Here is a 27,896-nt window from a genome sequence, read left to right on the forward strand (position 1 = left end):
CAAATTGTAAAGCGCTTTGGATAAAAGCGCTATATAAATGCGGTCCATTTACCAAGTGTCTATTGGAAAAAGAGTAGGCTGTGGCCATCAAGGGAGGCATTTGATCAGCCAGAGCGCTTAGGTGTGCTGTGGCACTCAAATGATGCTCTGTTGGCATCAAGTGGTCTAATGTGTGCCAAGACAATGTCCCCCACATCACTGCATCTCCACCACCACCAGCCTGCACCATCGACACAAGGCAGGATGGATCCATGGATTCATGTTGTTTACGCCAAATGCTGACCCTACTATCTGAATGTCACATGCAGCATTTTTTTCAATCTTCAGTCATCCAGCTTTGGTGACGACGTGCCCACTGTAGCCTCATCAAATGGACTGCATTTATACAGCGCTTTTATCCAAAGCGCTTTACAATTGATGCCTCTCACTCGCCAGAGCAGTTGGGGGTTAGGTGCCTTGCTCAAGGACACTTCGACATGCCCAGGGCGGGGTTTGAACCGGCAACCCTCCGACTGCCAGACAATCGGTCTTACCTCCTGAGCTATGTCGCCCCCTCATCATCCTGTTCTTTGCAGTGTGTAGAACCCAGCATGGTCTTATGCTGCTGTAGCCCATCCACTTCAAGGTTTAATGTTTTGTGCGTTCAGAGATGCCATTCTGCACACCAGTGTTGTTGTTAAACAGCTGTCAATTGAGCATCTTTTGGCCTTGTTCTGTTTGCTTGGAACGAGTCAGCTCATTCTCCTCTGACCTCTCTCATTAAGAAGGTCTTTTTTTGCCCACAGAAATGTCTCTCATATGATGGTATTTGTTTTGTTTTGTTTATCACACCATTCTCTCTAGACTACGGAGAGTAGTGCGTGAAAATCCCAGGAGGGCAGCTGTTTCTGAGCTGGTGGAAGCACCATATCTGGAACCAACAATCACACCGCAGTCAAAGTCACTTAGGTCACGCGTCTTGCCAGTTTTTAATGTTGGATCAAACAACTGAACCTCTTCACCACGTCCGCATGGTTTACATGTTGAGTTGCAGCCATGTGATTCGCTGCTTGAAGGAGCAGGCTGTTAGCATTAACAAGCAGTTGTACCTAATAAAGTGGCCACTGAATGCACGTGTATCTGTGATAAACCAGGTAACCGTATATACTAATTTTTACTAACACGTGCAGTTGTTTTGGACTTACTACCTCACAGTGACCTATTCAATTATGTTATACAACATACAAATGATTTTTTTTGTGTGAAAAAGAACTGTGATTGGACCATTAGATACCATACTGTATAAACTATAGATCCAAATTTTTTACTTTCCAGCTTAATTTGGCAGTTTAAAAAATATATATTTTTGGAACAAATTCATTTCCTCCTGCACTTGGTTCCGCAAAATTAATGTTAGACATCAAAGAAACAATGCCGCCTTTGAAGTAACCGCGGAAGGATCACCGCGCGGCTTCCTTCTAAGATCCCGGCAATGAAGCAATCCTCACATTTAAAAAGGGGAAAGACTTTCGTTTTCTTTCCTCTCTTCAGTGCATAAATTTAGATGTTAGGTTTAGAGAGTACAGTGTGTGTACGCCTGCAGCTAATTGTCAACTAATTAATGCAACACTCTTTATCGAGGCTAGAGAAAATCTTTGAAAAACTGATGTTTGAAATATTGCTTTTAGCCTATGTAGAGATTTAATTCTGCATGAAGCCTGGGTTTCACATGAGTCGGACATGTATTACTCCGTATAAATGGCTTTGCTGTGATTGTATCTCTCCTCTTTGTCCTATTGTTTTGTTTGAGAAAATCTCTTGACTGGGAGGGAAGCGACAGCGCGCAGAAAACTGTGAGAAAAAAACGCGAGATGAGCACGTGCGTTTCGGTACGATTCCATGAGAACAGCTTCAATTCCTCCTACGAGGAATTGTTCCTTCTCGTGCGTTCCGAAAAGGAAGGGGTTAAATAACGAACTTCGCAGGTCTTTAAGAAAGAGGCCTGTGTCTTTAAAGTTTATGTAGCAACAGAAGGATTGCTGGGATAATGCTGGGGCGGCAGATCACTTACTTCTGACGTTACAAAGCCTCGGGGAGTTGGCTCAAGATTGCTAGTCTTTGATAAGGTCCTTGCAACTTAGTAGCAACTTTGTGTTTCCAAAAATTATCGTAAAAAAACCGTTTTCGATCGCCTGTCGCAAAAATATTGAAGGTCTATCGACACAATACACACAGGGGTGACGAATGAATGAAGTGTAAACGTGTTACAACGCATAAAATGTCACATGTTCTCTTTAAAGAGGAAAAAAAGAAGAATTGTTTTGTATCTACCTTTCGGGACCAGGCCGTCGGTTCTTTACTTTGATGTCCGCAGTTAAACCTTCGCACAGTTAGTGTTGGAATAGCCTGGAGGAGGTCTACTGCTTGCTTTGACTGCCTCAAATACAGTTTGTAAAGAAAAGGGAAAACAGGGATTTTTTTCGGGAAGAAGGCACGTTAGATTTTTACCTTTTTTGCAACGAATACATTAACCGAAAGGACTGTAAGGGAACTGCCTGTAACTGGAGACTGTGGATTACTTTTTAAAAAATCAAAATCTTCTGAGAGAAGTGTTTTTGAGGAGCAAACTCATGGATCGATGGTAAGTTGCAAGAATTTTGTTTTTGTGATCTTTACACTGACGCGCCTCTGGTTTGCTTTGATGTCCGGTTGGTTCGCTTTGAAGTAATACGCTCTGTATTTTTGTGTGTGGATATTTTTAGGCTTTGGATGGCTTACGATAATAGGACGATATGCTCGCTTGCCATTATCCCTATTCTCTTTTTTCGACAGGCAGTTTGCTGTTATTAAACCTGGGCTAATAGACAGGGGGGGGGGAAATAAATCGTAAAAGTGTGATGTTCACCGAATCCCACCCCTGTGATCGTAAGGAGGGGACTACTCGTGTAGCCTACTTCAGGGTCCGTTGTTGAATGGGACTGTGACTACCACCTTTTTTGCGCTTTTAGGAGCTACCGGCCGTGATAAATTCACCCATTCTCGTATGTTTGGCACGATGTAAGGTTTTTTTTTTTGTGTCTGATTTTCAATTTCACGTTTAAAAAAGACGATGATAGCCCAGACAGGGTGCTCTGTTTTAGTATCATTTTGGTTTCTTCAACCGAGCAGGCTGCATGCGGAGCACAGTGCTGCTAGTCTACGGGATGTGCAATGTAGTACTTTAGACCCGATACTGCCGGATAGCGAATGTTTATACATTATACACATCTCATTTGGTGTATGATAACCGTACGGTCAATGCATCGCCATATATTTTTGTGTGACATGTAATTTCAATGATGATATTCTAGATTTTGTTTTTAATCGCAAATCATTTCGGTAGGCTACATTGCAAAGTAACTTTTGTCCATGATCATGACATCGGTATACACTAGTTTTTTTAATGTTTTTTTTTTTTTTAACTAAACAGTAATAGCTCGTTATATCCATATCTACGTGTAAAGACCATTAACGTGTTGAAGTGCCGGCCGCCGCTTCGTTTGCTAAGCGATGTGATTTGGTTTATTTGATGTATAAATATGCACACCCATTTACGCTGTGTTCTTGGCATGGCTGTCGGCTCGTTTTAATTGAAGGCGGACCAACACGCGGCGCGGTTGAGTGAAGTATGTGTTCTGCGTAGGATACAGCGCGGGTTCGGCGAAATTAGAAGGCTTGTTAAATGAGGGCAATTATAAATATCAGGGCGGCTATGTGGAGTGAAATTGCCGCATGCATTGGCGCTGACTGTACAGGCTGCCAGTGCATAGGGAGCTTGGTTTCTTTATTTAATTGCTGCCACTTCACATTTTCCTGTTTTGACTTGTTGTACAGTTGGATTTTTTATTTATTTAAATCTTCTAGATATTATACAATTTCCACAAAAACAGACTGTATTGCACCCTTGAATTTCTATTTGTGAGAAGGCATCGGCCGAAATACTTTATCCGTTTTAGTGCAGACTTGAGTTATTGCGTCCTGTTATTGCTTTGGTGAGTTAACCGGTTCATAATGTGTGTAACATCACAATACGCTACATATTAACATTTGCCTTACTATTATTTTTATTTCACGAAAAAGACTAACCACAGACAGCTGCTGTTCTCTTCCTGTCTCATTCTTTTTTATTTCCTTTCTGAAAACCTGCGAGGGTCTGCAAAAGACTGCACTCTCTGTGTCTCCCTTTGAAGTTGGGCGGATCTGGTTTTGATTAGATCAATACTTTCTGTTCCAGAGAGAAGACGGGGCTGAGTGGGTCCCCCGCTGACTTAAGAGGGTGAGGAGATTACGACCGCGCGCAGTGAAGCTGGGAAAGAGAGACGCGGCGGCGGGAAGCTGAAGCCATGAGCAGGGCGCTCGCGGACCCCATCGGCAGTAGCTTCAGAGAAGATGCGCCTCGTCCTCCGGTCCCCGGGGAAGAGGGAGAGGCGCCATGCCACAACCCCGGCAAACTTGCCACGATGAGAGCCCAGCACAAGGCTAAATCTTCTGCCCTCGCTTCACCGGTTGCCCCTGCGAAGAGAAACGAAGATGGGCTCGGGGAACCGGAGGGGAGTGCCTCTCCGGATTCGCCGCTTGCTCGCTGGACAAAGTCTTTGCACTCTCTTCTCGGGGACCAAGACGGTGCTCATCTTTTTAGGATATTTTTGGAGCGGGAGAGATGTGTGGACACTTTAGACTTCTGGTTCGCCTGCAATGGGTTCAGACAAATGGACCTCAAGGATACCAAAACCTTACGCGTTGCCAAAGCTATTTACAAGCGGTATATAGAAAACAACAGCGTTGTTGCTAAGCAGCTGAAAACTGCGACTAAAACCTACATAAGGGATAATGTTAAGAAACAGCAGATAGACTCCGCGATGTTTGATCAGGCTCAGACCGAGATACAGACCGCAATGGAGGAAAACGCTTACCAGATGTTCTTAACCTCTGATATGTACCTGGAATACGTCCGCGCCGGGTGCGAGAACCCGGCTCACGTCGGTCCCAACGGACTGGGGAGTCTCAAGTTGATGTGCGGATACCTGCCCACGCTCAACGAGGAAGAGGAGTGGAGTTGCAATGACTTTAAAAACAAAGCATTGGCCACTTCAGTGGTTGGACTGTCTGCCAAAGCACTCCGGGCTACCGCGTGCCTGAGAACCCTGGAGGCGCTCGATAATGGATACAGGTAAGACCTCGCCATTCGTGGGTTGACACCCGTACCCTATCCAATTACGCGTCTGTTTTTAAAAGCTAATGGTTTCATTTAAAGTATACCGGAAATAGTTAATTGTCCTTATTTTTTCAATTTGCTGTGAATTCCAGGCCTTAGTGATATATATTTATTTAGCTTTCAAGACATCCTGTACGTGGTGTATAGTTCTTGTTTAGTCGTGTTGCTGGTCTATAAACCATATGCAAACCATACATTTTCTTGGTATGGTTTATACCCCAAATGGAAAATGTTTAGGCGTTGTTTGGAGACCTTTATTTGTCATTGGGCTTTTCAGTGTAATGTCCTGTACTTCCATTTATACAGGGAACGTAATGCATGTCGTCTTCTGATGTGCTGTCACCTGGCTTTAATTAAGTTAGAGTTTAAGTTGGGGGTGGGGGGGGAGGTGAAGCTGGTTTCCATTTTAAGTAAATGGTGTCTAGGAGGCGGGACTCTGCTGGCTTTAGCCGGCTTCCTGCGTCTTGAAATCATTTTGCAGATAGAGATGATCGTCTTCCACCGGACCGGAAGTTCACAGGGACATAGTCTGGCTCCAGCTATCAAGTGTGTGACTGATAGCGTGTCCAAGTCGCGTCTGAGCCGCACATCGAAGCCGTTGACACGCTATCATATAGCAAGTCCCGATGACGACAGCGAGGCTGTGAATCTAACATATAATGTAAGTCCCCATTCATAAAATTCGTTGGTCGCCTCGATTAAATTCAGGTTATTGAGTTTATTGCCCTCATTTTCATTTAGAAGGGAATCCTTTTGATTTTGTTCAGCCGCCGTTTGCACCGTGACTGTACACTGTAGGTTCACCAGCGTTTGGCAAAGTCCAATAAGCGCAGTTTTTGTTGATCAGACATTTGAAATGGCAGACAGATGAGATGGCTGTGCAGGTCTGGTGCCCGGCAGATGTTTGGAGATCTGAGGTAAACAGCAGCGGGCACTCAATGGGACAGTCACGGGACGGCAGGGGAGTGAAGTTTTAACGGGTCCGTCTCGGGGACGCTGAGTATTTGCGCCAGGCTGTCGCACCGTTGGCCTTTGAGTACAGAAAGGACGTGTTTACCGTTCGATCGCTCGATCAGCGTGTCCTGATCTTTAATTAAACGCAGGACCTCAGGCCCCTCCCCCTTGTGCTCAGCACAGACTATGCGTGTCACAAAAGTTCCATCTCCGGCATGTGGAACTAATTCTTCTTCTTTTTCTTCTTCTTAGTCATTCTAAAAGCACATGCGTGCGTGCATGCATACATACATGATGCACGAGCATGCACACACACTCACAAACACCCAGACACACGCACGCACACACACACACACACACACACACACACACCTCCGTGTGTCGCCTCAGCACCTTCTGATCTCCTGCCTTTCTCTGTTTTATTTACCTCAAGTTTCTTTTAATCCCCTCTCTATTCCCCAGTAGCTTTTATCTGTCTTTTTTTTCTTCTAGTGAGATCCCACTGACAGAGTGCGCTTTGGAGAGAAAGAGAAACGGAGGAGGAGGAGGGAGGGAGGGACGGGGGGTTGGGGGGGGGGGGGTCGTGCAGGAAAGGCAGAGACTGGAAGTATGCGAGCCCAGCTGTGTTAAATACCTGACTCTGTGCGAGAGCTGCCAGAGGTCAGGTCTGAGCTGCCGGGGCCTGAGGCTTTAGTCATACTGTGTCTCTCCACACAGACTCCTGGCAGTAGGCACGCTCATAAAGAGGAGGCCCTCCTTCCCCCTTTCTCTCCTTTCTTTTCTCTCCCTCCCTCGCTCCCTCCCTCTCTCTCTCTCTCCTGCCCCAGCCGTAAGCTCAGGTTTTCATCCCCCTCCTCCTTGCCCTCTGAAGCAGGAATGCATCGCAGCGGGAGAGAGTGGGATGAGGGTGGGGGAGGAGGGAGGGAGGGAGGGAGGGGGAGAGAGGTGGTGTGGGGTGGCGGGAGAAGGGGGGGAGGGAGGTGTGTGTGAGAGAGAGGGAGGGAGACGGAGAGATGTGAGACAGAGAGAGAGAACTGTGGTGGTGGTGTAAGAGAGATTGAGTGAGTGAGACAGAAGGAGAGAGACCAGCGGTGCTGGTAGGAGAGAGAGGGAAAGAGGTGGTGTGTCTGAGAGAAACAGTGAGAGAGAAGCAGTGAGAGAGTTGCAGTGAGAGAGTTGCAGTGAGGGAGTTGCAGTGAGAGAGTTGCAGTGAGAGAGTTGCAGTGAGAGAGTTGCAGTGAGGGAGAAGCAGTGAGAGAGTTGCAGTGAGAGAGTTGCAGTGAGAGAGTTGCAGTGAGAGAGTTGCAGTGAGAGAGTTGCAGTGAGAGAGTTGCAGTGAGGGAGTTGCAGTGAGGGAGTTGCAGTGAGGGAGTTGCAGTGAGGGAGTTGCAGTGAGGGAGTTGCAGTGAGGGAGTTGCAGTGAGGGAGAAGCAGTGAGAGAGTTGCAGTGAGAAAGGTGCCGTGTAGGGACTGAGATGGAAGGCAACCCCTGTGAAATAGCGCTGGACACAGGGCCCTGACACAGGCCACTGACAGAGAGCACTAACAAGTCAGCACTAACACAGGGCACTGGACATAGTCAACACTGACACAGAGCACTAACACAGGGCACTGGACATAGTCAACACTGACACAGAGCACTAACAGAGTCAGCACTGGACGCAGCCAACACTGACACAGAGCACTAACAGAGTCAGCACTGGACACAGTCAGCGGAGACACAGCACTGGCACAGTCAGGATTGGATTCTGCGCCATGGGGCACGTCACTGCACAAAGGAACATCACTGTGCCCGCTGGGTGGCGGTGTTGTACTGGGCTGGGAACTGGGCTTGGAACCTAAAAGGTTGTGGGTTCGAATCCCAGGTTGGACACGGCTACATTGTACCCTGGAGCAAAGGCACTTAACCTGCATTGCTTCAGCAAATATCCAGCTGTATAAATGCGTACTGTGTAAAAATGCAGAAGTCGTGCGAGTTGCTCTGGATAGGAGCCTCTGCTAAATGCAGGGGGGGTTACACTCTGAGTACAGGACGCGGTGTGTTCCCTGCCTGGCGTGTGATTATCCTACGCGGCGCGAACGGCGTTTGAGTGACAGCGTGAGGTCCGCGATGGATGGAGAATCTCGAGCCGGGTCATGTGACGTTGCCGCTGCCTCCCCAGGTCGTGCCGACGCGGCGCGGGAGGGGACCCCGCCAACCCCCGCCAGGCCAGCCCGGGGTACGCCTTCGCCCCCGCCTCCAGCGCCAACGACAGCGAGGTGTCCAGCGACGCCATGACCGACGACTCCATGTCTGTCACGGACAGCAGCGTGTGAGTGTCTCCCCACCCCCCCCACCTCACCCCTCACTCACTCTCCCCTCCCACCCCCCCCACCTCACTCACTCCCCACCCCCACCCTTACCCCCCCACTCCCCACTCACCCCGTCACCCTCTCCCCACCCCCCAACCTTACCCCTCACTCACTCTCCCCCCCCACCTCACTCACTTCCCCTCACCCTCACCATACCCCACCCACTCCCCACTCACCTCGTCACCCCTCTCCCCACCCCCCAACCTACCCCCCACCTCACTCACTCCCCCCTCACCCCCCCACCTCAGTCACTCCTCCCCCCCCCACCTCACCCACTCCCACCTGGGTTCCAGCCCTTTCCCCTTTACCGAAAAAAAGGAAAACCCGCCCCTCGGGATTCGCCGTCTGCAAACGGCTGGATGATGTGAGGGAGGGAGGGGGGGAAGGGGGGGGGAATATACAGAATACACCGCTTTAGTATTTTTTTTTCTTTTTCTGAACTGAAATGTGAAAAAAGAAGCACGTTTTTCCAGCACGCGTTTTCTGGGCCGTGTCTGCTGCTTTGATGGCAGGCAGAGGTTAAAATATTTTCATGGGCTGTTAGGAGCAGATGTTGAAAGCTTTTTTTTTTTTTCTTTTTTCTTTTTAAAAAAGCAGTTTGTTCCCAGACCCTTGTTTTCGGCTGGCGCTTCCTGATTGGCTGTTTGAAGCCGGTAATGAGAGATAGCGGCCATCCCCGCTGGCGGGTCGCGTCTCAGATGGTTATATTTAGGAATGCCAGCGGACGGGGGGGCTCGCTCGCTCGATCGCCACGGTGACGGGGGGGCAGCGCCGCGCCGCGGGCGGGCCGGGGCAGGGCGCTCGGGGCGGGACGGGGGCTCGCTCATGACGGGGCGGGGGGCCTGATAGCTTTGGGGTTGCTCTGCAGTTAGTAGCATCGACTCCATAGCGGTGCGTGGGGGGGGTGGGGGGGATGAGGCGAAAACGCAGCGGCAGGAAGTGGGGCGGAGCGGATCGCCGGGTTTTTGAGATCTTCGCCCTCGCCGCTATGTTTCAGACGGAGAATGGAAGAGTGAACATGGCCGCCATCTTATCCTGCTCCCAGCGTGCTGACTGTCCTTACTGCTAAATCTGCTCCCAGCGTGCTGACTGTCCTTACTGCTAAATCTGCTGCCAGCGTGCTGACTGTCCTTACAGCTAAATCTGCTCTCAGCGTGCTGACTGTCCTTACAGCTAAATCTGCTCTCAGTGTGCTGACTGTCCTGACTGCTAAATCTGCTCCCGGTGTGCTGACTGTCCTGACTGCTAAATCTGCTCCCAGTGTGCTGACTGTCCTTACTGCTAAATTTGCTCCCAGTGTGCTGACTGTCCTGACTGCTAAATCTGCTCCCGGTGTGCTGACTGTCCTTACAGCTAAATCTGCTCTCAGTGTGCTAACTGTCCTTATAGCTAAATCTGCACCCGGTGGGCTAACTGTCCTTATAGCTAAATCTGCTCTCAGTGTGCTGACTGTCCTTACTGCTAAATCTGCTCTCGGTGTGCTGACTGTCCTTACAGCTAAATCTGCTCTCGGTGTGCTGACTGCCCTTACAGCTAAATCTGCTCCCGGTGTGCTGACTGTCCTGACTGCTAAATCTGCTCCCGGTGTGCTGACTGTCCTTACTGCTAAATCTGCTCCCAGTGGGCTGACTGCCCTTACAGCTAAATCTGCTCCCGGTGTGCTGACTGTCCTGACTGCTAAATCTGCTCCCAGTGGGCTGACTGTCCTTACAGCTAAATCTGCTCCCGGTGTGCTGACTGTCCTTACTGCTAAATCTGCTCCCAGTGTGCTGACTGTCCTTACAGCTAAATCTGCTCCCGGTGTGCTGACTGTCCTGACTGCTAAATCTGCTCCCGGTGTGCTGACTGTCCTTACTGCTAAATCTGCTCCCGGTGTGCTGACTGTCCTGACTGCTAAATCTGCTCCCAGTGTGCTGACTGTCCTTACTGCTAAATCTGCTCCCAGTGTGCTGACTGTCCTGACTGCTAAATCTGCTCCGGTGTGCTGACTGTCCTTACAGCTAAATCTGCTCTCAGTGTGCTAACTGTCCTTATAGCTAAATCTGCACCCGGTGGGCTAACTGTCCTTATAGCTAAATCTGCTCCCGGTGTGCTGACTGTCCTTACTGCTAAATCTGCTCTCGGTGTGCTGACTGTCCTTACTGCTAAATCTGCTCTCGGTGTGCTGACTGTCCTTACTGCTAAATCTGCTCCCGGTGTGCTGACTGTCCTTACTGCTAAATCTGCTCCCGGTGTGCTGACTGTCCTGACTGCTAAATCTGCTCCCAGTGTGCTGACTGTCCTTACTGCTAAATTTGCTCCCAGGTGCTGACTGTCCTGACTGCTAAATCTGCTCCCGGTGTGCTGACTGTCCTTACAGCTAAATCTGCTCTCAGTGTGCTAACTGTCCTTATAGCTAAATCTGCACCCGGTGGGCTAACTGTCCTTATAGCTAAATCTGCTCTCAGTGTGCTGACTGTCCTTACTGCTAAATCTGCTCTCGGTGTGCTGACTGTCCTTACTGCTAAATCTGCTCTCGGTGTGCTGACTGTCCTTACTGCTAAATCTGCTCCCGGTGTGCTGACTGTCCTTACTGCTAAACCTGCTCCCAGTGTGCTGACTGTCCTTACTGCTAAACCTGCTCCCGGTGTGCTGACTGCCCTTACTGCTAAATCTGCTCCCAGCATGCTGACTGTCCTGACTGCTAAATCTGCTCCCGGTGTGCTGACTGTCCTTACAGCTAAATCTGCTCCCGGTGTGCTGACTGTCCTTACAGCTAAATCTGCTCCCAGCATGCTAACTGTCCTGACTGGTAAACCAGCGAACGAGCTCAAAACTTTACCGTCCGCTTGCGCAAGTTCACACGCTGCTGACTGCGTCTGACTGTGACTGATCGTATCGGGCTGAGCGTGATTATGAAACGCTATCACACTCATCTTCTGCTGCGGTTCCTTTTTGGAGATGAAAGCGTTTGTAAGTACCTGCTTTGGTGTGGTGGTGGTGGTGGGCGGGGGGTGGTGGGCCTTTTGAAGTTTTTCCTCTCCGTAATTGATGGAGAATGTTGGTACAAAGTAAACTTTGTGCAAGGTTAGCCGTGACGCTGCCCTGCCCTTCCGCCACCTCAGCAGTGTGTCTCTGTCCCTTTTATTGGTTCCGTTTTCTGATAATTAAAAAAAAAAAAAAAAATTAAAGCCGAAACGTTCGCGTGAGGCCTCAGGCTGGCGGGCGCTGGAGTGAGGGCCTTTAGTCGCTTGGCGGTGTGATTTCCTCCCGCTGGGCCTGGCGCGGCGTCCGTGGAGAGTTCCCACGGCTGGTGCATTCTGGACCTGAGTGGACGTTACCTGGGATACAGAGAATAGGACAGTAGCCCTTTGAAGAGCAGGTTTTTTTTTTCCCTCCCTAAAGCCAGTGTTCTAGAACTCTGTTGCTTTCAGTCGCCGGCAGTGATTGTGACATCAGCATTCAGAATGTTCAGTTAAGAACATTCTGATCACACATCCACTGATCAACTTACAACTTTAAAGGGTTGAGGAACCCCGGTGTCCCTGTCTCTTCCTGCCCCCCCCCCCCCCCCTTCATTCGCCATGGTGGCAGTTGCACGGGTGATTGACAGCGCGGGGAGTGGGGAAAAATAAAGTGGGCGGAGCATGAGGGATTTCGCCGGATCTTTGGGCTCGGGGAGCTTTGGGGCTTAGTGGATCCTCGGCTGAATAGATCCCCTTGGGCGAGTGGGTCCCCCATAGAAAAGGCCCATCAAAGAAGTTCTCTTCAGCACAAGGATGGGAACTGCAGGCAGCCCGAAGCTGGGAGGCAGGCCCACTTGATTAAGCTTAAAGTGAGATGAATATTTTGGTGTAGCTGAAGTTGAGGACGGGGTGTACTGATGTGTTTTGGTTTCTAGGTGCTCCTCACTGGTGCTGGATGTGCCATCCAGGTGTGGATGGCTTGTGGCCTTGTCTGTGTTTTTTTTGTTGTGAAAGATGGTGGTGCCTTTTCTTCCTCACAAAGTTTCCCTGTTAAGAGGCTTTCCAGTGTTTAAATACTCAGCTGTTTTACATCCAAAATAAAAGTTTTTTTCACAGCTGCAAACAGTGACCGGCCCCCAGTCCTCCTCAGTCTGGCTAACGGTCCCAGAGAACTGAAGTATTTTGGTTGTGGCGTCAAGCAGTTACTGACATGAATTTAAGCCATTCTGGCCTCTGGACGGGCAGTTTGGTGTGGCTGCTACTCTCTTTGTGACCTTCACAGTTGTACCTGCTGGATTTGGCCTACTTTTTTTCACATGAGCTGATCAAACCCAAATGTGTTGCATTGAACCAAACTTTTTAAAATGTTCCTAACTTGTTGGCAGTATTGTAGCTAGCGCTGGATCAGTAGTGGCAACAGACTTCCAATCATGGGTGTACCGGAGAAATTTGCGAATATTGGTTTGGTGCTAGTAGACTCCTATGTAGCTACATCAGCAAATGTGCATTCACAAATCTGTCAACATATATGGAAGTTTTTGTCTCATTTATGTTCTTGTTAATCCATGGCTATCGTGCTACATAGCCGTAGCTGCAGCTACGTAAAAAAGATACTGGACATTTGAAAGCACGGGCAGACTGCACTGTTTACTGTGCATAATGGCAGGTGGGCTAGTTTGTAGCCCTGTCCATGTGTATAGAGTTTTCAGCTGGACACTATGTACCCCCCTGGGGTCCAACAAATGTTCTGGATGAAAGCGTTTTTTTCATGGACCTCGTGGTCTTAGTGTGAATACCATTTTAAGGTGTGCTCTGAAGCCTGGAGGCGATTAGGTTTTGTTTTTCATTTAATCTAAATGAAAATTATTTTATTTTTTTTTTTTTTTAGTCTGATAATATATATATATTTTTTTCTTTTAATGTTTTTGACAACCGGATGCGACAAACTGTTTTAGTGAGGGGGGGTAAACACCCTAAATGCTTTTATTTATTGTGAGTCAAAGCTGGGGACGGAAGGAATCTGATTGAATCCAGTCCTGGGTGATTTTGGTGAGCAGTGCTGTGGAATGCGAGCCTGTTTATAAACATCTGTGTGAGTGGAATCATTTTTATTTTCGATATGATGCCCCATCACTCCTCGGTTTTTCCCTTCCCTTCCCATCTCGGATTGTCCCCCCCCCCACTTGGATTAGCGAGACTGTTCATTATGGCTAAAAGCCAGGGTGCTAAACCAAATCTCATTTCAGATAAAGAGGAATACGTCAGGGGTGGGGGTGGAGGGGGGGGGGTGTGGTACAGGGTATGGAGTGTTTTTTTTTTTGTGTGTGTGCTTATATCTTATTTATGGCTTTGCTTGGGCGCTCGGGAATGCTGGGCCGCTGACTTCAAACGTCACCTTATCTTACAAACCCGCGTTTTGATCTGGCCCGGATCAGAGGCAGCGCCGCCGCTCCAAAATGGCCTCCGAGCGGCCGGCTGGCTGGCTCGCGCGCACGGCCCCCGCGGTTCAAAGCGCCGGCGACAAACGCCGCTCGGACCGCACTGAGGCGCCTTCCAAGTTTTTAATGGGGGGGGTGAGGTGGGGGGGGGGAAGATGGCCCAGCTTAAGCGTCTGATTCATATATCAGCCCAGGCTGGTTTGTCCCCACAGCAAAGGAGGAGCGGTGTGTGAGAGTGTGTGTGTGTGTTTGTGTGTGTGTGTGTGTGTGTGAGTGTGAGTGTGAGCAAGCGTGTGTGTTCATGTGTGTTCATGTGGAATGCACACATTGATTGTTTTCCCTGCATGCAGTGTCTCTGTTGGGGTTTGTGTTGGTGTGGCGGTTCACACATGGGTAGTTATTTATTTTTTGGGGGGGGGGGCGGGGGTGGTCCCTGAAGTCCTGACCATTTAGGTGGGACCAGTTGCAGAGCCTTGCCCTGGGGGGGGGGATGCAGTGCAAGGCCCCTCGTGTTTACAGCGACGCGACAACCCCCCGCCTCAGAGTGGACCTGCAGGCCCTGCCAGGCCATTTCGGGGGGGGGGGTTGAAGGGGCAGTCGTGTTCTTCAAGCCCAGCACACTGGGGATTTTGGTGCTGGTGAATGTCCTTTTTGTGGCATCTGTGTTAGGTTTTAATTAAGAGAGAAAAAAGGCTTTTTCCCACATAAGCATTTCTTCAGATCTGCACATCAGATATTTGCCCGAACTTTTATGTTGTGTCCCTAAGGAAGGTGCAGAGGTTCCACAATTTTGGGGTTCCTGAGCAAGGGCTGGACCATATACCACGATGATGAGTATCGAATGCGATTGCCCATTGTGGTGTATTGCCTTTCTTTCTGTCTTTTTTTTCTTTATAGCATAAACACAGTTCTTACACTGTTCTGTGGGTAGTGAATGTCCAAACTTCAGAGGCAACACAAAGTGCTTCTGGGGTTAAAAAAAACATCACCACTTGACATCCATTGGGTGTTGATAAGACAGCCAGTCGCCAGAAAGGTCTTACAGCTTCCACGTGATTGACAGAAACACATCACATGATCACATGAAAGCTGTATGACCTTGCTGCTGATTGGCTGTCTTATCAACACCCAGCAGCTGACAGTGGTGATGTTTTTTGCGTTTTGATAATTATCGTTGTGGCATATGGCCCCGCCCCATCCTGAACGCTTTATCTACCATTGCTAATGACATGAGCCGAACTTCACTGCCTCGTCCTCATCCTCATCTTCATCCACAGCTTGTCTTGACTGGTTGTGGGTATCTGCCATATTGTCTTTCACCTGTAGTAGTTCCTGATTGGCTGGTTTGTTCTGGGGTTTTAGTGCCCGTGTTGCAGGCTGATTCCTGATTGGTTGGTTTATTTTGGGGCGTTCCCTGATAAGCCAGTTTATTTTGGGGTTTTTGAGCCTGTAACACAGGCTGTTCCCTGATTAGCTGGTTTGTTTTGGTGTTTGTGAGCCCGTGATTCAGGCTGTTTCCTGATTGGCTGGTTTGTGAGGCTCGTGATGCAGGCTGCTCACTGATTGGCTGGTTTGTTTTGTCTCCTGGCAGAGATGGCATCCCTCCTTACACGCTGGGCAACAGGAAGCTGCAGCAGAGGGAGATGCAGCGCAGCATGAAGCTCAACGGCCAGGTGACCCTACCTCACTTCCCTGTAAGTCCCGCCCACACCTCTCCTGGCTCCGCCCCACCTGCTCGAGCATTTGCCCTCTGTGTATGATCTATCTATATCTCTGTCTGTCCCACAGCCCGACTCTGTCTCTCCCACTGCTCAACCCTATCGCTCGACTCTATCTCACTGCTCGACTATCTCTCTCACTGCTCGAAATTTTCTGTCCTCTTTATTTTTTCCTCTAACCCTAACCCTAACCCCCCTCCCCCGGTTAATACACAGCTGTCATTCGTGCATGTTAGGCGTCTGTCCCCCTCAGCCTCAGTCAGGCTTTGAAGTTTCACAGGGGCGCCCTGAAGCCTTGTGACTTCAGAGCCGGTCCTGATGACACTGGTCAGGCTGAGCAGCTCACCCCGGCTAGCGGAGGGGACGTTAGAAAGAGAGAGGGAGGGAGGGAGGGAGGGGCGGACGGGCGGACGGAGGGAGGGACGGTCGCGGACGGAGCGGTTGTCTGGGGAGCAGCTCTCTCACCCCTCGTTCTCTGTCCCCGACCCCGCAGCGGACGCGACGGTTGCCCCGGGAGATGACCCCCGTGGAGCCGGCCGCGTTCGCCGCCCAGCTGGCCTCCCGGCTGGAGCGGCTGAAGAGGGAGCAGGACTCCATGAGCTCCCTGGAGGAGCGGCTGCAGCAGATACAGGAGGTGGGTGGGGCTGGGGCAGGGTGGGGCGGGGCGGGGCTGGGTGGGGTGGGGCGGGGCTGCAGCAGATACAGGAGGTGGGTGGGGCTGGCGCAGGGTGGGGTGGGGCTGGAGCAGGGTGGGGTGCGGTGGGGCCGGGCTGGGGTGGGATGGGCTGAGACGAGCAGGACCAGGATGGATGGGGTCGGTGTGGGTGGAGAGCAAGGATGGGCGGAGCCAGGATAGCTGGGAAGGGCTAGGCAGAGCTGGGTCACTGTGTGAGTGACGCATGAAAAGGCTTGCGGTGGTAAAGGACATCTTTCTGAGCAGGGCAGGTTAAGTTTTGTGGCTGTAACGTGACTCCATTTTGGTGAGGGCTGTAGCCTGACCGCATATCCCTGCCTGCAGGAAGAAGAGAGGGAGGAGAGCGAGCCGCCAGTCGGAGCCGCCCATCACCCTCCCCACCCCCTGGGGGCGCTGTCCTCCCCTGGCCCCGGCGAAGAGGACCCCCAGGCCATCCTGGACAAGCACCTCTCCCGCGTCCTCAAAAGCCCGGGCTGCCAGTCCCCGGGCATGGCCCGCCACTCGCCCCGCTCCCGCTCCCGCTCCCGCTCCCCAGACCGGCAGCAGCGGGGCGGGGTGGGCGGGGCCTCGGGGCCCAGGGTGCCGCCTCCTCCCCCCGCGTGCTCCGCCCCGGGGTCCTTCCCGCTCCCGGCCTGCGGGGCCGGCGGGGCCTCCGGGGTCTACCTGCCCAAACAGGCCACCAGGCACGTCCACCACCACTACATCCACCACCACGCCGGGCCCCGCACCCAGGAGCAGGTGGAGGCCGAGGCCGCCCGCCGCGTGCAGAGCCTCTGCCTTCCCGCCGTCGCCCCCGGCGACTACTGCGCCTTCCCCAGGTGCCGGAGCCACGGCAACGAGCCCTGCTGCAGCCCCGGGGAGACCCCCACGAGGTGAGCGCACGGGACGGTCTCTCTTACCGGGGAGGTCTCTCTTACTGGGACGGTCTCTCTTACCGGGGAGGTCTCTCTTACTGGGGCGGTCTCTCTTACCGGGGCGGTCTCTCTTACCGGGGAGGTCTCTCTTACTGGGGCGGTCTCTCTTACCGGGGAGGTCTCTCTTACTGGGACGGTCTCTCTTACTGGGACGGTCTCTCTTACAGGGATGGTCTCTCTTACTGGGACGGTCTCTCTTACCGGGACGGTCTCTCTTACTGGGATGGTCTCTCTTACCGGGGAGGTCTCTCTTACCAGGATGGTCTCTCTTACCAGGGTGGTCTCTCTTACTGGGACGGTCTCTCTTACCGGGATGGTCTCTCTTAGTGGGGTGGTCTCTCTTACTGGGACGATCTCTCTTACCGGGACGGTCTCTCTTACTGGAGCGGTCTCTCTTACCGAGACGGTCTCTCTTACCGAGACGGTCTCTCTTACCGAGACGGTCTCTCTTACTGGGACGCGTGTCATGGTTTCGCCGGGAGAAGAGACCGGTTTCACTTTCTTGCATTCAGACGACTCCTGTAAGAGGCTCACTCTGTAGCCAGGTTTATGTAATCCATTTATCTTGCTATTTAGGCAGTTTGAAAGCAAGTTAATCAGCCGTTGTTGTCTGCCCACCTTCCAGATGAATATAAAAATGGGTGGTTTGAGGTTTGTGGAGGGTGGTGTTGAGTGAATTAAGGCTGTGGAGGGTGGGGTTGAGTGGATTAAGGTTGTGAAGGGTGGGGTTGAGTGGATTGAGGGTGTCGGCCAAGTCCAGGTGAATGTAGCCAACTAGAGCTCATTTTAAGCAACAGGGCAGGGTTGTTGGTCTGGAACTGTATTTAATGCGTGTGTGTGTGTGTGTGTTTGCGTCTGCGTCTTTCAGCGGCAGGCGTTCCTGCTCTTTGTCCAAGCGCGTGTGCAAAGCTGGCGAGGGGGGGGCCCAGCTGAACGGGGAGGGGGGCAGGGGAGGGGTCGCGCCCCTGCAGCTGCCCGCCGACAGCACAGACCGCTCCCAGAACGTGTGGCAGTGGATCCTGGACAGCGACAGGCAGAGCAAACACAAGCCCCACAGGTGAGAGCAGGCCACACCCATATCACACAATCCGCACCATAACAGGACACACAGGTGAGAGCAGGCCACGCCCATATCACACAATCCGCACCATAACAGGACACACAGGTGAGAGCAGGCCCCACCCATATCACACAATCCGCACCATAACAGGACACACAGGTGAGAGCAGGCCACGCCCATATCACACACACCGCACCATAACAGGACACACAGGTGAGAGCTGGCCCCACCCATATCACACACAATCCGCACCATAACAGGACACACAGGTGAGAGCAGGCCACGCCCATATCACACACACCGCACCATAACAGGACACACAGGTGAGAGCAGGCCACGCCCATATCACACAAACCGCACCATAACACGACACACAGGTGAGAGCAGGCCACGCCCATATCACACACACCGCACCATAACAGGACACACAGGTGAGAGCTGGCCCCACCCATATCACACACAATCCGCACCATAACAGGACACACAGGTGAGAGCAGGCCACGCCCATATCACACACACCGCACCATAACAGGACACACAGGTGAGGGTAGGCCACACCCATATCACACAATCCGCACCATAACACGACACACAGGTGAGGGTAGGCCACACCCATATCACACAATCCGCACCATAACAGGACACACAGATGAGAGCTGGCCACGCCCATATCACACACACCGCACCATAACAGGACACACAGGTGAGAGCAGGCCACGCCCATATCACACACACCGCACCCACATCAGGACAAACAGGTGACATCTGGCCCCACCCATATCGCTCACAAACCTGAAAGGCACCTGGAATACAGCCCAATAAAGCACTCTTAACCATAGTGATGATAAATTTTATTTTAGTATGGTATTTCCTGTTTCCTGTATCACGTGTGCAGTAGTATTTCCTGTTTCCTGTGTCACATGCACAGTAGTACTTCCTGTTCCCCGTGTCCTATACAGAGTAGCATTTCCTGTGCTAATTCGGTCATCTCACCCTTACAGTGCGCAGGGCCCTAAAAAGGGGTGCAGCGTGGACCCCTCCTGCCGGACGTCCCTGGGGCGCGCGTTCACCTGGGGAGGGGGTGGAGGGCCAGGCCTCAGCGGCCACGCCCGCGTGCATCAGCCCAGCCAGCCCTTCATCCAGGACCCCGCCATGCCCCCCCTCTCCCCCCCCAACACCCTGGCCCAGCTGGAGGAGGCCTGTCGCCGCCTGGAGGAGGTGTCCAAACCGCCCAAACAGAGGTACACACACACACGCGCGCACACACCCAAACCACCCAAACAGAGGTACACACAGACACACACGCACACGCACACACCCAAACCACAGAAACAGAGGTACACACACACATACACATATTCACATATGCACACACACATGCTTGCACACACACACACACACCCAAACCACCCAAACAGGGGTACACACACACACACACACCCAAACCACCCAAACAGAGGTACACACACACACACCCAAACCTCCCATACAGAGGTACACACACACACACACACACACACACGCATTCCGCAAGCATTCCCCCATCCGTCAGTAGCCAGTTGCTCCGTGGACAGTGTACAATATTAAAATGCTAATTTTGGGTGATGCACGACATTTGCTTTGGGTTTTTTTTCTCGACACCAACATAAGATGACCTAAGCAATGGCAGCCTCTGTTATCCCCCTCTAATCTTTATGTAATGTGTGTGTGTGTGTGTGTGTGTTTCAGGCACTCGACATCCAGCCTACAGCGGGACCGGTCACACTTCAGTGCTCCACCGAATGGAAATGCCCCATCAGCTCCTGCCGCTCACGTCGATGAGTACGTCCCTCTCTCTCTCCCTCTCCCTCTTTCCCCTCCCTCTCCCCCTTCCTCCCTCTCTCCCTCTCTCTCTTCCTCTCCCGGAACCGGGTTGGGCAGCCCTGCTTTAGCCGCTGGCGGTTTAAAAGCGCTGTTGTCTGAGGTTAGCACGTTAGCACGTTAGCACGGAGCGCGCTAACGGGCCGCTGTCTCCGCAGGCCCAAGGAGCCGAAGAAGGCGGCGGGTTGCCAGGCGGCGTCGTTGCCGGGCGCGGGGGCGGAGCTGGTGGTCACGTACTTCTTCTGCGGGGAGGAGATCCCGTACAGGCGCATGATGAAGGCCCACTGCCTCACTCTCGGCCACTTCAAGGAGCAGCTGCAGAGGAAGGGAAGCTACAGGTAAGCCCGCCAACCCGCCGAGCGGTCTGAGACGGCCGCGGTTACCGCGGTTACCGGGGGGGGGGGTGACCGTGAACGCGACACGTGACGGACTGTGTGGCTCGGTGGGCACCGGGCTCTCCGTTTTGAGGGAGCCAATGATCTTCTAATGTCATTTTGGGAAACTGCACACGTAATGTGGTATTACATGGGGGGGGGGAAATCAAGCTAAAATGGTCACTGTGAAATATGGATCCTGACATTTATTCTAAGAGCAACGTAAACCTGTGTTACACTGCCCTGCTCTTAGTGTTAGCGGTGGTGTGAAAGAGTATTTATATACTACACTGTGAGTCTCATTAGAAAGGGTGGAGCAGATATCGGTTTTAATGCAAAGGCTTCTGGGAGGAGGTAGGAGGTGTTGGCACGTTCTACGAGCCTTTCCAAAGTGAGACCTGTCTTTAAATCTCGCTATTTTTGGGTGATTTAAACACAAAATTATTAACTGTTTTGTGTGCAGGTGGGTGGGTGAGGATAGGCTTGTGTGCATGTGTGTGTGTGTGTGTGTGTACTGGCAGTGTTGGTGTGTGTTTATGTATGCGTGCTGCATATGTGTGTTGTGTTTGTGTGCTTGCATGTGTTTTTGTGCAGGCAGTGTTTGTGTGTGTGTGTGTGTGTGCGCGTGTACAGTGTGTGTGGTTGTTGAGGGGGTTGGGTATTTTCACTGTATTGAACAGTAAAGGGAATTTTAACAAGAGCTTTGGTCACATCTGGTATTGATTTCCATGGTAAGACAAACTTAATAAGCATGTCTTTGAAGCCCAGGCCTTTCATTTCATGCACAGACTCACGCAAATAGTAGGCGTTCAAAAATTCTTCAGCTATTGTATCAAGCAACGGTACACGTGTGAAGCCTCCTGCTTCAAACAGGAATCCAAGAACATACGTGTGCGTGCAGGTCTGTTAGGCTGTGAGGCTGTGTATTTCTGAAATATACCTTGCATTAAATATGTCCACAGAATATGAATTTTATTAGTTTAACCCTTTGAAGAGTAGGCTTCTAGGAATTATTTTTTTCTCTCTTTCAAAATTCCGGTCAAGTCGGGTGTTCTAGAACTCCACTGCCTTCAGTCACCAGCAGTGTGATTGTGACATCATCAGCGTTAGAATGTTCAGCCAAGAGCACATTCTAATCGCGTAGTGTGTGACCTCACTCCTTAAAGGGCCAAGCGCGTCTACAGATGGTAGATGGGCTCTCAGTGTGGAAACGGGCGTGTTCCCCAGCAGCGAACACGGCTCATTAATAAAGCGCTACGCCCCCATCTTATCCACATTTTTTTGGGAGGAAAAAAACGAGTGTGGATGGCTTTAATAGCAGTAAATGAATGTGTTTTTTTTTTTTTGGTAATTTCTTCGTGGCACTGGTTCAGCAGGGAACAGTACCTGCAGGGCTGCCAGGCAGTATTGGTGCCAGATGTTGCGTAGGGAATTATTTGCCGCGTTAAAAACTCGTTCCAATGGAACAATTTTATTCTTTTTTCTTTTTTTCGTTGTTTAAAAAGCAAATGGCAGCTGCGGTTCCTGTTTGAAGATGCCGCTGGGGAGGATGTAGCGTTTTCCGGAAAAACGAGGCAGTGATTATGCCCTTTGTCCGCCCTGCTCTCGTTGTCTTCTCCGATATTGACTCAGTTTCCCGCCCGGCGTGGTAAAAGAGATGCCGACCGCTTCCGTCGCGTAAAAATTCCGACCTTTATCCCCCGCATTTAAGGCGTGTTTTTTTCTGGCGGAACTTGCTAGAAGGAAACGGAAGAACGCTTTATCGTCAGAAGCCTCCCAGCTGGTGAAACCCCCTCCCCCCCCGAGGCGTTTTGGTCGGTTTGATTAAGACGCGTTTTTGCGCGTGCGTCGTTTGGGGGGCGACTCCGTTGGGTCCGTCGATCGTTAAAATCGAGAGGCGGCGGGAATTCCAGCGTTTACCGCAGGTCGGGAAAATTGGGGATTTTCCATTAGGAAGGTACCCATTAAAGCATCAGCCACCCATTCCTCTCCGAGTGAAACCGAGGGGGTTACTGCTGACTACAGACTGGAGTTACAGCTGGACGTGAGCTTCATGTGCCCCCCCCCCGCCCACACCCACCCCCCCAGTCTGTGAGTTATGTGACCTTTCGACCTCCAGGAGTCTCCTGACTGTCTGAAATACTGCCCCCCAGTCAGCCCTCATCCCCACTGTCGGGGAAGGGTCAGTCCTTAATGTTAAGGGGGCCAAGTCTGTAAATTCTGAGTTCCTCCTATGGCCAGTAACACCGTTCATTCATTTATTATTTCTATGGCTGCTGTTGTCATTATACGTGTAGTAGTTGAGAATCTTTCAACAAATAACTCCAGTGTCTGTACTTTTATGCTTGAAGGTCATTGATAGTCTTGATTTGGATTGGTGTGGCATGGTGGGGGTGGGCGTGGTCATCATTGTCATCCTCTTCCTCCTCCTTGTCTACCTCTTGTCTTGTCCATCTGCTCTGTGCCTCAGGGAGTTGAGTGGCCAGGTGTGTGTAGCAGTGTCAGGCTTGCAATTGCACCAAATTGTAAGCTGTGTAAAAGACCGTGCTTCACTGGACAGGAGGCCATGGGTGTGTGTGTGTGTAAGAGGCCTAATTTAGGAGGGATCTTTTGGACAGAGCGACAGACAGAAGTCCTTTTGTGATGGACTCTGTCGATTGTTAGTTTTAAACTGTATGTATGCATGAGAGATCAAGGAAGAAGCCAGGAGGATGGCTGACCTTTGACCTTTGACCCTTCGTCCCTGAAGAATGACACCAGATAGTCTGATTTGAGTTTCTGAGTGGTTCCCCTACGCGAATGAGCGTAGGGGCACAGGCAGAAGATCTGTCCTGCCTACCGCGAAGACTATTACCATTTAACCCTTTGGAGAGTGTGCTTTTTGGATTGTTTTTTTCAAAATTCTGAGTCAGGTGTTCTAGAACTCCACAGCTTTCAGTTACCAGCAGTGATTATGACAAGCGTAGGAGCTAATTACAGTGGAGCAGCCAATCGACGCCTCTGTTTTCATAACGGCCATTTTGAATTCCTTTCAATAAAACTGTGTGTCATATAGACATCAATACAGATATTATCTCCATGTTTTTATGTTTGTTACAGAACTCAGCTGCAGCAGCGGTTACGTGGTTTGAGTGCTTGACAATGGCCATTTATGGATGAAACAGCTTGAATTAACTTTACACTTTGCCTGTCTGTCTGCCTGTCTGTGTGTTCCAGGTACTACTTCAAGAAGGCCAGCGATGAGTTTGAGTGTGGGGCCGTGTTCGAGGAGGTGTGGGACGACAGGGCCGTTCTGCCCATGTTCGAGGGCAGGATCCTGGGGAAGGTGGAGAGGATGGAGTAAAAAGTGTTTTTGGGGGGGGGAGAAAAAAAAAACTGGACTTTTGAAGAAATTAAAAGAAAGAAAAAGTAATAACAACATTGGAGGCCACGGGCAGAAGGAGCTACTGAAGGAAGGCGAGACAATGAAGAACCAGCACCAACACTGGGAGTGGACCAATCAGATACCTTAAAACCTACCAGCCTTAGACACCTGACCGAACGCCGTTCAGAAAGCCGAGGATTGTGGGAAATGCTGAGGACACCAACGAGGCGCTTCAGTGGACTGTCATGCGCGAGTGTGCGGATTCCTTCCCTTCTCACAACAGACTGCCACCAGGCCTAACGCTGCGTGTCCAAAACTTGCCACACGCATCTTGAGTTCCCTTATGCGTGCATACGCATACAAGCATACATGTGTGCGTACATGATGCCTCTGTCGCGATTAAAGTTTTGTAATATTTATTTAAACGCACCTCCCCCCTGGCCCCCTCATGTCCAGATGATGGACACGCTGCTTGGATGATTGGGAGGAAACAATGGTGATTTTTCCAATGTTGTGACCCCCCCCCCCCCCGACACACCTGTGTGTGTGGAAAGGTGAGGCTGGAGACAGAGAGGGGGGAGAGGTAAGTCTTAGGCTGCGTTCGCGTCGGATGCGTTTCATCGGCTCGGAGACGCGATACGCGCTTCCCCGTTTTTAATTTTGTGAAACCCACTCTGAAAAAAGGCGCAAAGAGGTGGCTTTTTGCTGTTGCTTGGCAACCGCACTCCGCTCCCGTCAGTCGTTCGCGTGACCACGTTTAACGGGCGTTAGCCCGCGAATGTCCCCCGGACGTAATTTGCCGTCTACGTACGCATCGCGGTAAAATTTGTCGCCGAGCCTTGGAGCCGCTTTTTTTTTTGTGCCGCGGTCGGTACGATTTGTGAAATCGTACAACTTCCAGAGTGTGGCCAGAAAACCGTAACGAGCCACTTCTCCCTCATCTTATTTATTTACAGCGGAAGCTGTACGGGAGGCTCAGAGCCCGCCTCTATTTTCCTGCGATTGGACAGCAGAGAAATGATTGACAGTGACGTAGGGCGCTTTTTTTTTCCTCAGAGCACTTGAGAATCGGGACCCTCTTCAGCTCCACGTGCCCCTTAAACACAGGGAGCCGTCCTGGGAGGATAAACACAAGGAGCCTTTTGCTGCAAAAGCAGCGTAGAAAACGCTTCAAAACTCATCGAAAATAATTCGAAAAAAGCACCCCTCCCCCACCCCGTGCCGTTAAAGTGCGTCTGGTGTGAACGCAGCCTTAATGGGATCTCTCCTCCTTCCACGCTGAGGTATAAAATGCAGGTTCAGAAACTTAAAAAAAAAAAAAAAAAGTCCTTCCCCAGTATTTTGTTCTAATCGCCTGGATTTGCTAATTAGCACAATTCCTCAGCCAGGAGGAGGTGGAACTAATTAGCGAAATTAGCTGGCGGAAGTTCATGGGTGGAAGAAACACACAGCAGGACCTTTGCTCTCTGACCCCTGGACTTCCCACCTCTGCTTGTGGGATAAAATTCCTCCTCAACCAGTTCCATCTTTTGGTGAATTTAGTGCCTTTTAGCAAGCCCCAAGCATTGCACCGCCAAGGTCCACAAGGGTAATTAACCACTGATAGATTTTAGCCAGACGTTTAGTCATCTTTTTATTCTTTTAACACTGAAAGTTCTCTCTGGAGGTTAAGCTGTTCTGATTGGCTGGCTCAATCTGGATATTCATGAGGGGGGGTGTGGTTCGAGAATGTCCTTAGCTTGTGAGGAAAGTGATGTTCTATGTACAAACCAGATGATCAGCTCCAACATCTGTGGTAAAACTAAACCAGGTGGGCATTTTCACAAAGCAGGAATACTGAGTTTGCTTCAGAACTGCGCTGAGTAAAACCAGGAACAGCTCTCTTGAGTTCTTCCAGATTTGGGATGGTTTCGAGGTTGACTCAGTGCAGTTATCCTGCTTTGTGACCCCCCCCCAGGAGTAGTCTAAACTTTCAAGATCAGAACAGAATGTAAAACGCGAGTAACCAATAACAACAGAACAGATGAGAGGCAGGATTCTGATGCTGTCCGTTTCTGAATGCAAACCCACTGCAGTCGTTCAGTCACTGAAATCTGTTTTAACCTGCTTGTCATATAGTGTCTAAAGCAGAACTCCTAAATGTACACATTGTAATTATGCATTGCAGACAGCTAAAAAGACTACACTATTGCTAGTGTTTACTTAGTACAGTACCTGTGCCTACATGGACTCAGTACCATGTTCTGTCCTGTGTCAGGGCCTTAAACTTCCCTTGGTTTTTAAGAGGGGTTTATGTCTAAAAGATATTTTTATGCTTTTAATATCCTGTAATCATGTTTTATGTTTTTTTTTTTTTGTTTTTTTTTTTGGCCTCATCTTTTTGTTCTACATAAATTGTAAATAATGCATTATAATGAGTAACATTTTAAAAGAATACCTGGTACTTTATTGTAATTATTAAGAGATGTTAGCCTTTATTAAAAGTTATATTTTTGAAATTAAATGCCTGTGATTCCTGATGTCTGTAGTGTTCCGTCTCATCCCGGCCTGTTCTGAGGTCTCTGTCAGAGATGCTGGAATTTGTTTGAAGGCATTATTCTGTCAGTTAGCTGTGTGCAGGCGCACTTATCAAACGCACAATGAGTAAGCTATAGAAGTGTAAACTTGTTCTCCAGATTCGTATTTTTGAGTTGACTATGTGTAGCACAATAGAGTGGTCCATTTCATTACGAAGCTAAGACTACAATGCCTTCAGCCAACATGGCAATCCTGAAAGTTGTGCAAGTCGCTCTGGATAAGAGCGTCTGCTAAATGGCTGTAATCTAATGTAAACGCTGCGATCCTAATGAAATATTTACAATCCGCCCAGTATCGTAATGTGAGCAGGACTTCCTTATATTTCCCTCTGAGCCTCTGCGCTGTACACGTGCTAATGCTTACAGAACTCGGTCATCTAGCCCCAGCCTATCGCCCCATCTAACCCTGCTTATCTTTATACTTATCTTATGGATTTTATGTCAGGGCTAGGTTGATTTTCTTGGGTTGTATGTCCACAAGAACACATTTAACTGTTATAACTGGCAATAATGCCTTGTCATGGCTAGCAGGCTAGTGCTTATGTGAACACCTACAAGGGATTTGTCAGTGCATTATGGTGATGACAATTAAATATGATTTTTTTAATGACAAATACAAAAACTATGTTTTGCAAGTTGTGTCTCCAGGTAAATTAGTAAAGATTATGTAAATTACTAATTGAATTGAAAATTGCACAGAAGTTTTTGTTTTAAAATTTTACATTTCTGTGCAGATGCAAAAACACATATTAACAGTAGTCTATAGACAATGCGAAATGCAGACCCTACACTACAGACAGAGCAAAAATGTACCAGGAACTGCTTCATTGATTAGACCAGTGGGTCTCAAACTTGGTCCTGGGGGGCCACTGTGTATGCTGGTATTCATTCCAGCCACAATTGCAATCCCAGAACTTTAAGAAGCTGTTAATTTTTCTTTATTAGGTGCTTTGCTAAGCACCTTGATTAGTAGAATCAGGTATTGGTACTGCTTGGTTAAAACAAAAGATGACACCCACACTGGCCCTTTTTCTAGATAAGACTGGGGACCCCAGCTCTAAAACATGAAAAGCACCCAATCAAGAAAATTTAACAGCTTGTGAAAATTCTGGGATTGCAATTGTGGTTGAAACGAAAACCAGCATACACAGTGGTCCCCAGGACCGAGTTTGAGAACCACTGGATTAAACTGGTTGTTTCAAATGCCGGTGGCAAAAGAAAAATTCTTCTCTTGTTTTCCAGTTCAACAGAAAACAAGTGGCCAGAATCTTAACAGACGATTTTGTCTGGCTTGAATTTGTTTTACATTTTCCATACAAGGAAAGCCAGCAAGCCAGCCAATCTTTCATAAAGCAAACGGTAAGTGTCTGTCTTTTCAAAATATGTAAAAAAGAAAAAAAAGAATGCAATAACA

The 27,896-nt window shown here is 50.0% G+C and overlaps 2 protein-coding genes across 2 annotated transcripts in view; one reads left to right on the forward strand and one right to left on the reverse strand.

Annotated features, from left to right (window-relative positions):
* The window catches only part of scpep1 (serine carboxypeptidase 1), a 397,664-nt gene that overhangs the window by 126,490 nt on the left and 243,278 nt on the right, over positions 1–27,896 (reverse strand). The window lies entirely within an intron of this gene.
* On the forward strand, positions 1,329–26,409 carry LOC135243479 (axin-2-like). The gene is made up of 11 exons (XM_064315352.1): positions 1,329–2,620; positions 4,253–5,188; positions 8,350–8,499; positions 15,514–15,616; positions 16,134–16,274; positions 16,659–17,206; positions 18,117–18,305; positions 19,310–19,549; positions 20,037–20,129; positions 20,327–20,506; positions 23,759–26,409. The coding sequence occupies exons 2-11, from the start codon at positions 4,362–4,364 to the stop codon at positions 23,883–23,885; spliced, it is 2,598 nt and encodes an 865-aa protein (XP_064171422.1). The 5' UTR covers positions 1,329–2,620; positions 4,253–4,361; the 3' UTR covers positions 23,886–26,409.

Source organism: Anguilla rostrata, chromosome 17 (genome assembly GCF_018555375.3).
Source record: "Anguilla rostrata isolate EN2019 chromosome 17, ASM1855537v3, whole genome shotgun sequence".
Lineage (NCBI taxonomy): Eukaryota > Metazoa > Chordata > Actinopteri > Anguilliformes > Anguillidae > Anguilla > Anguilla rostrata.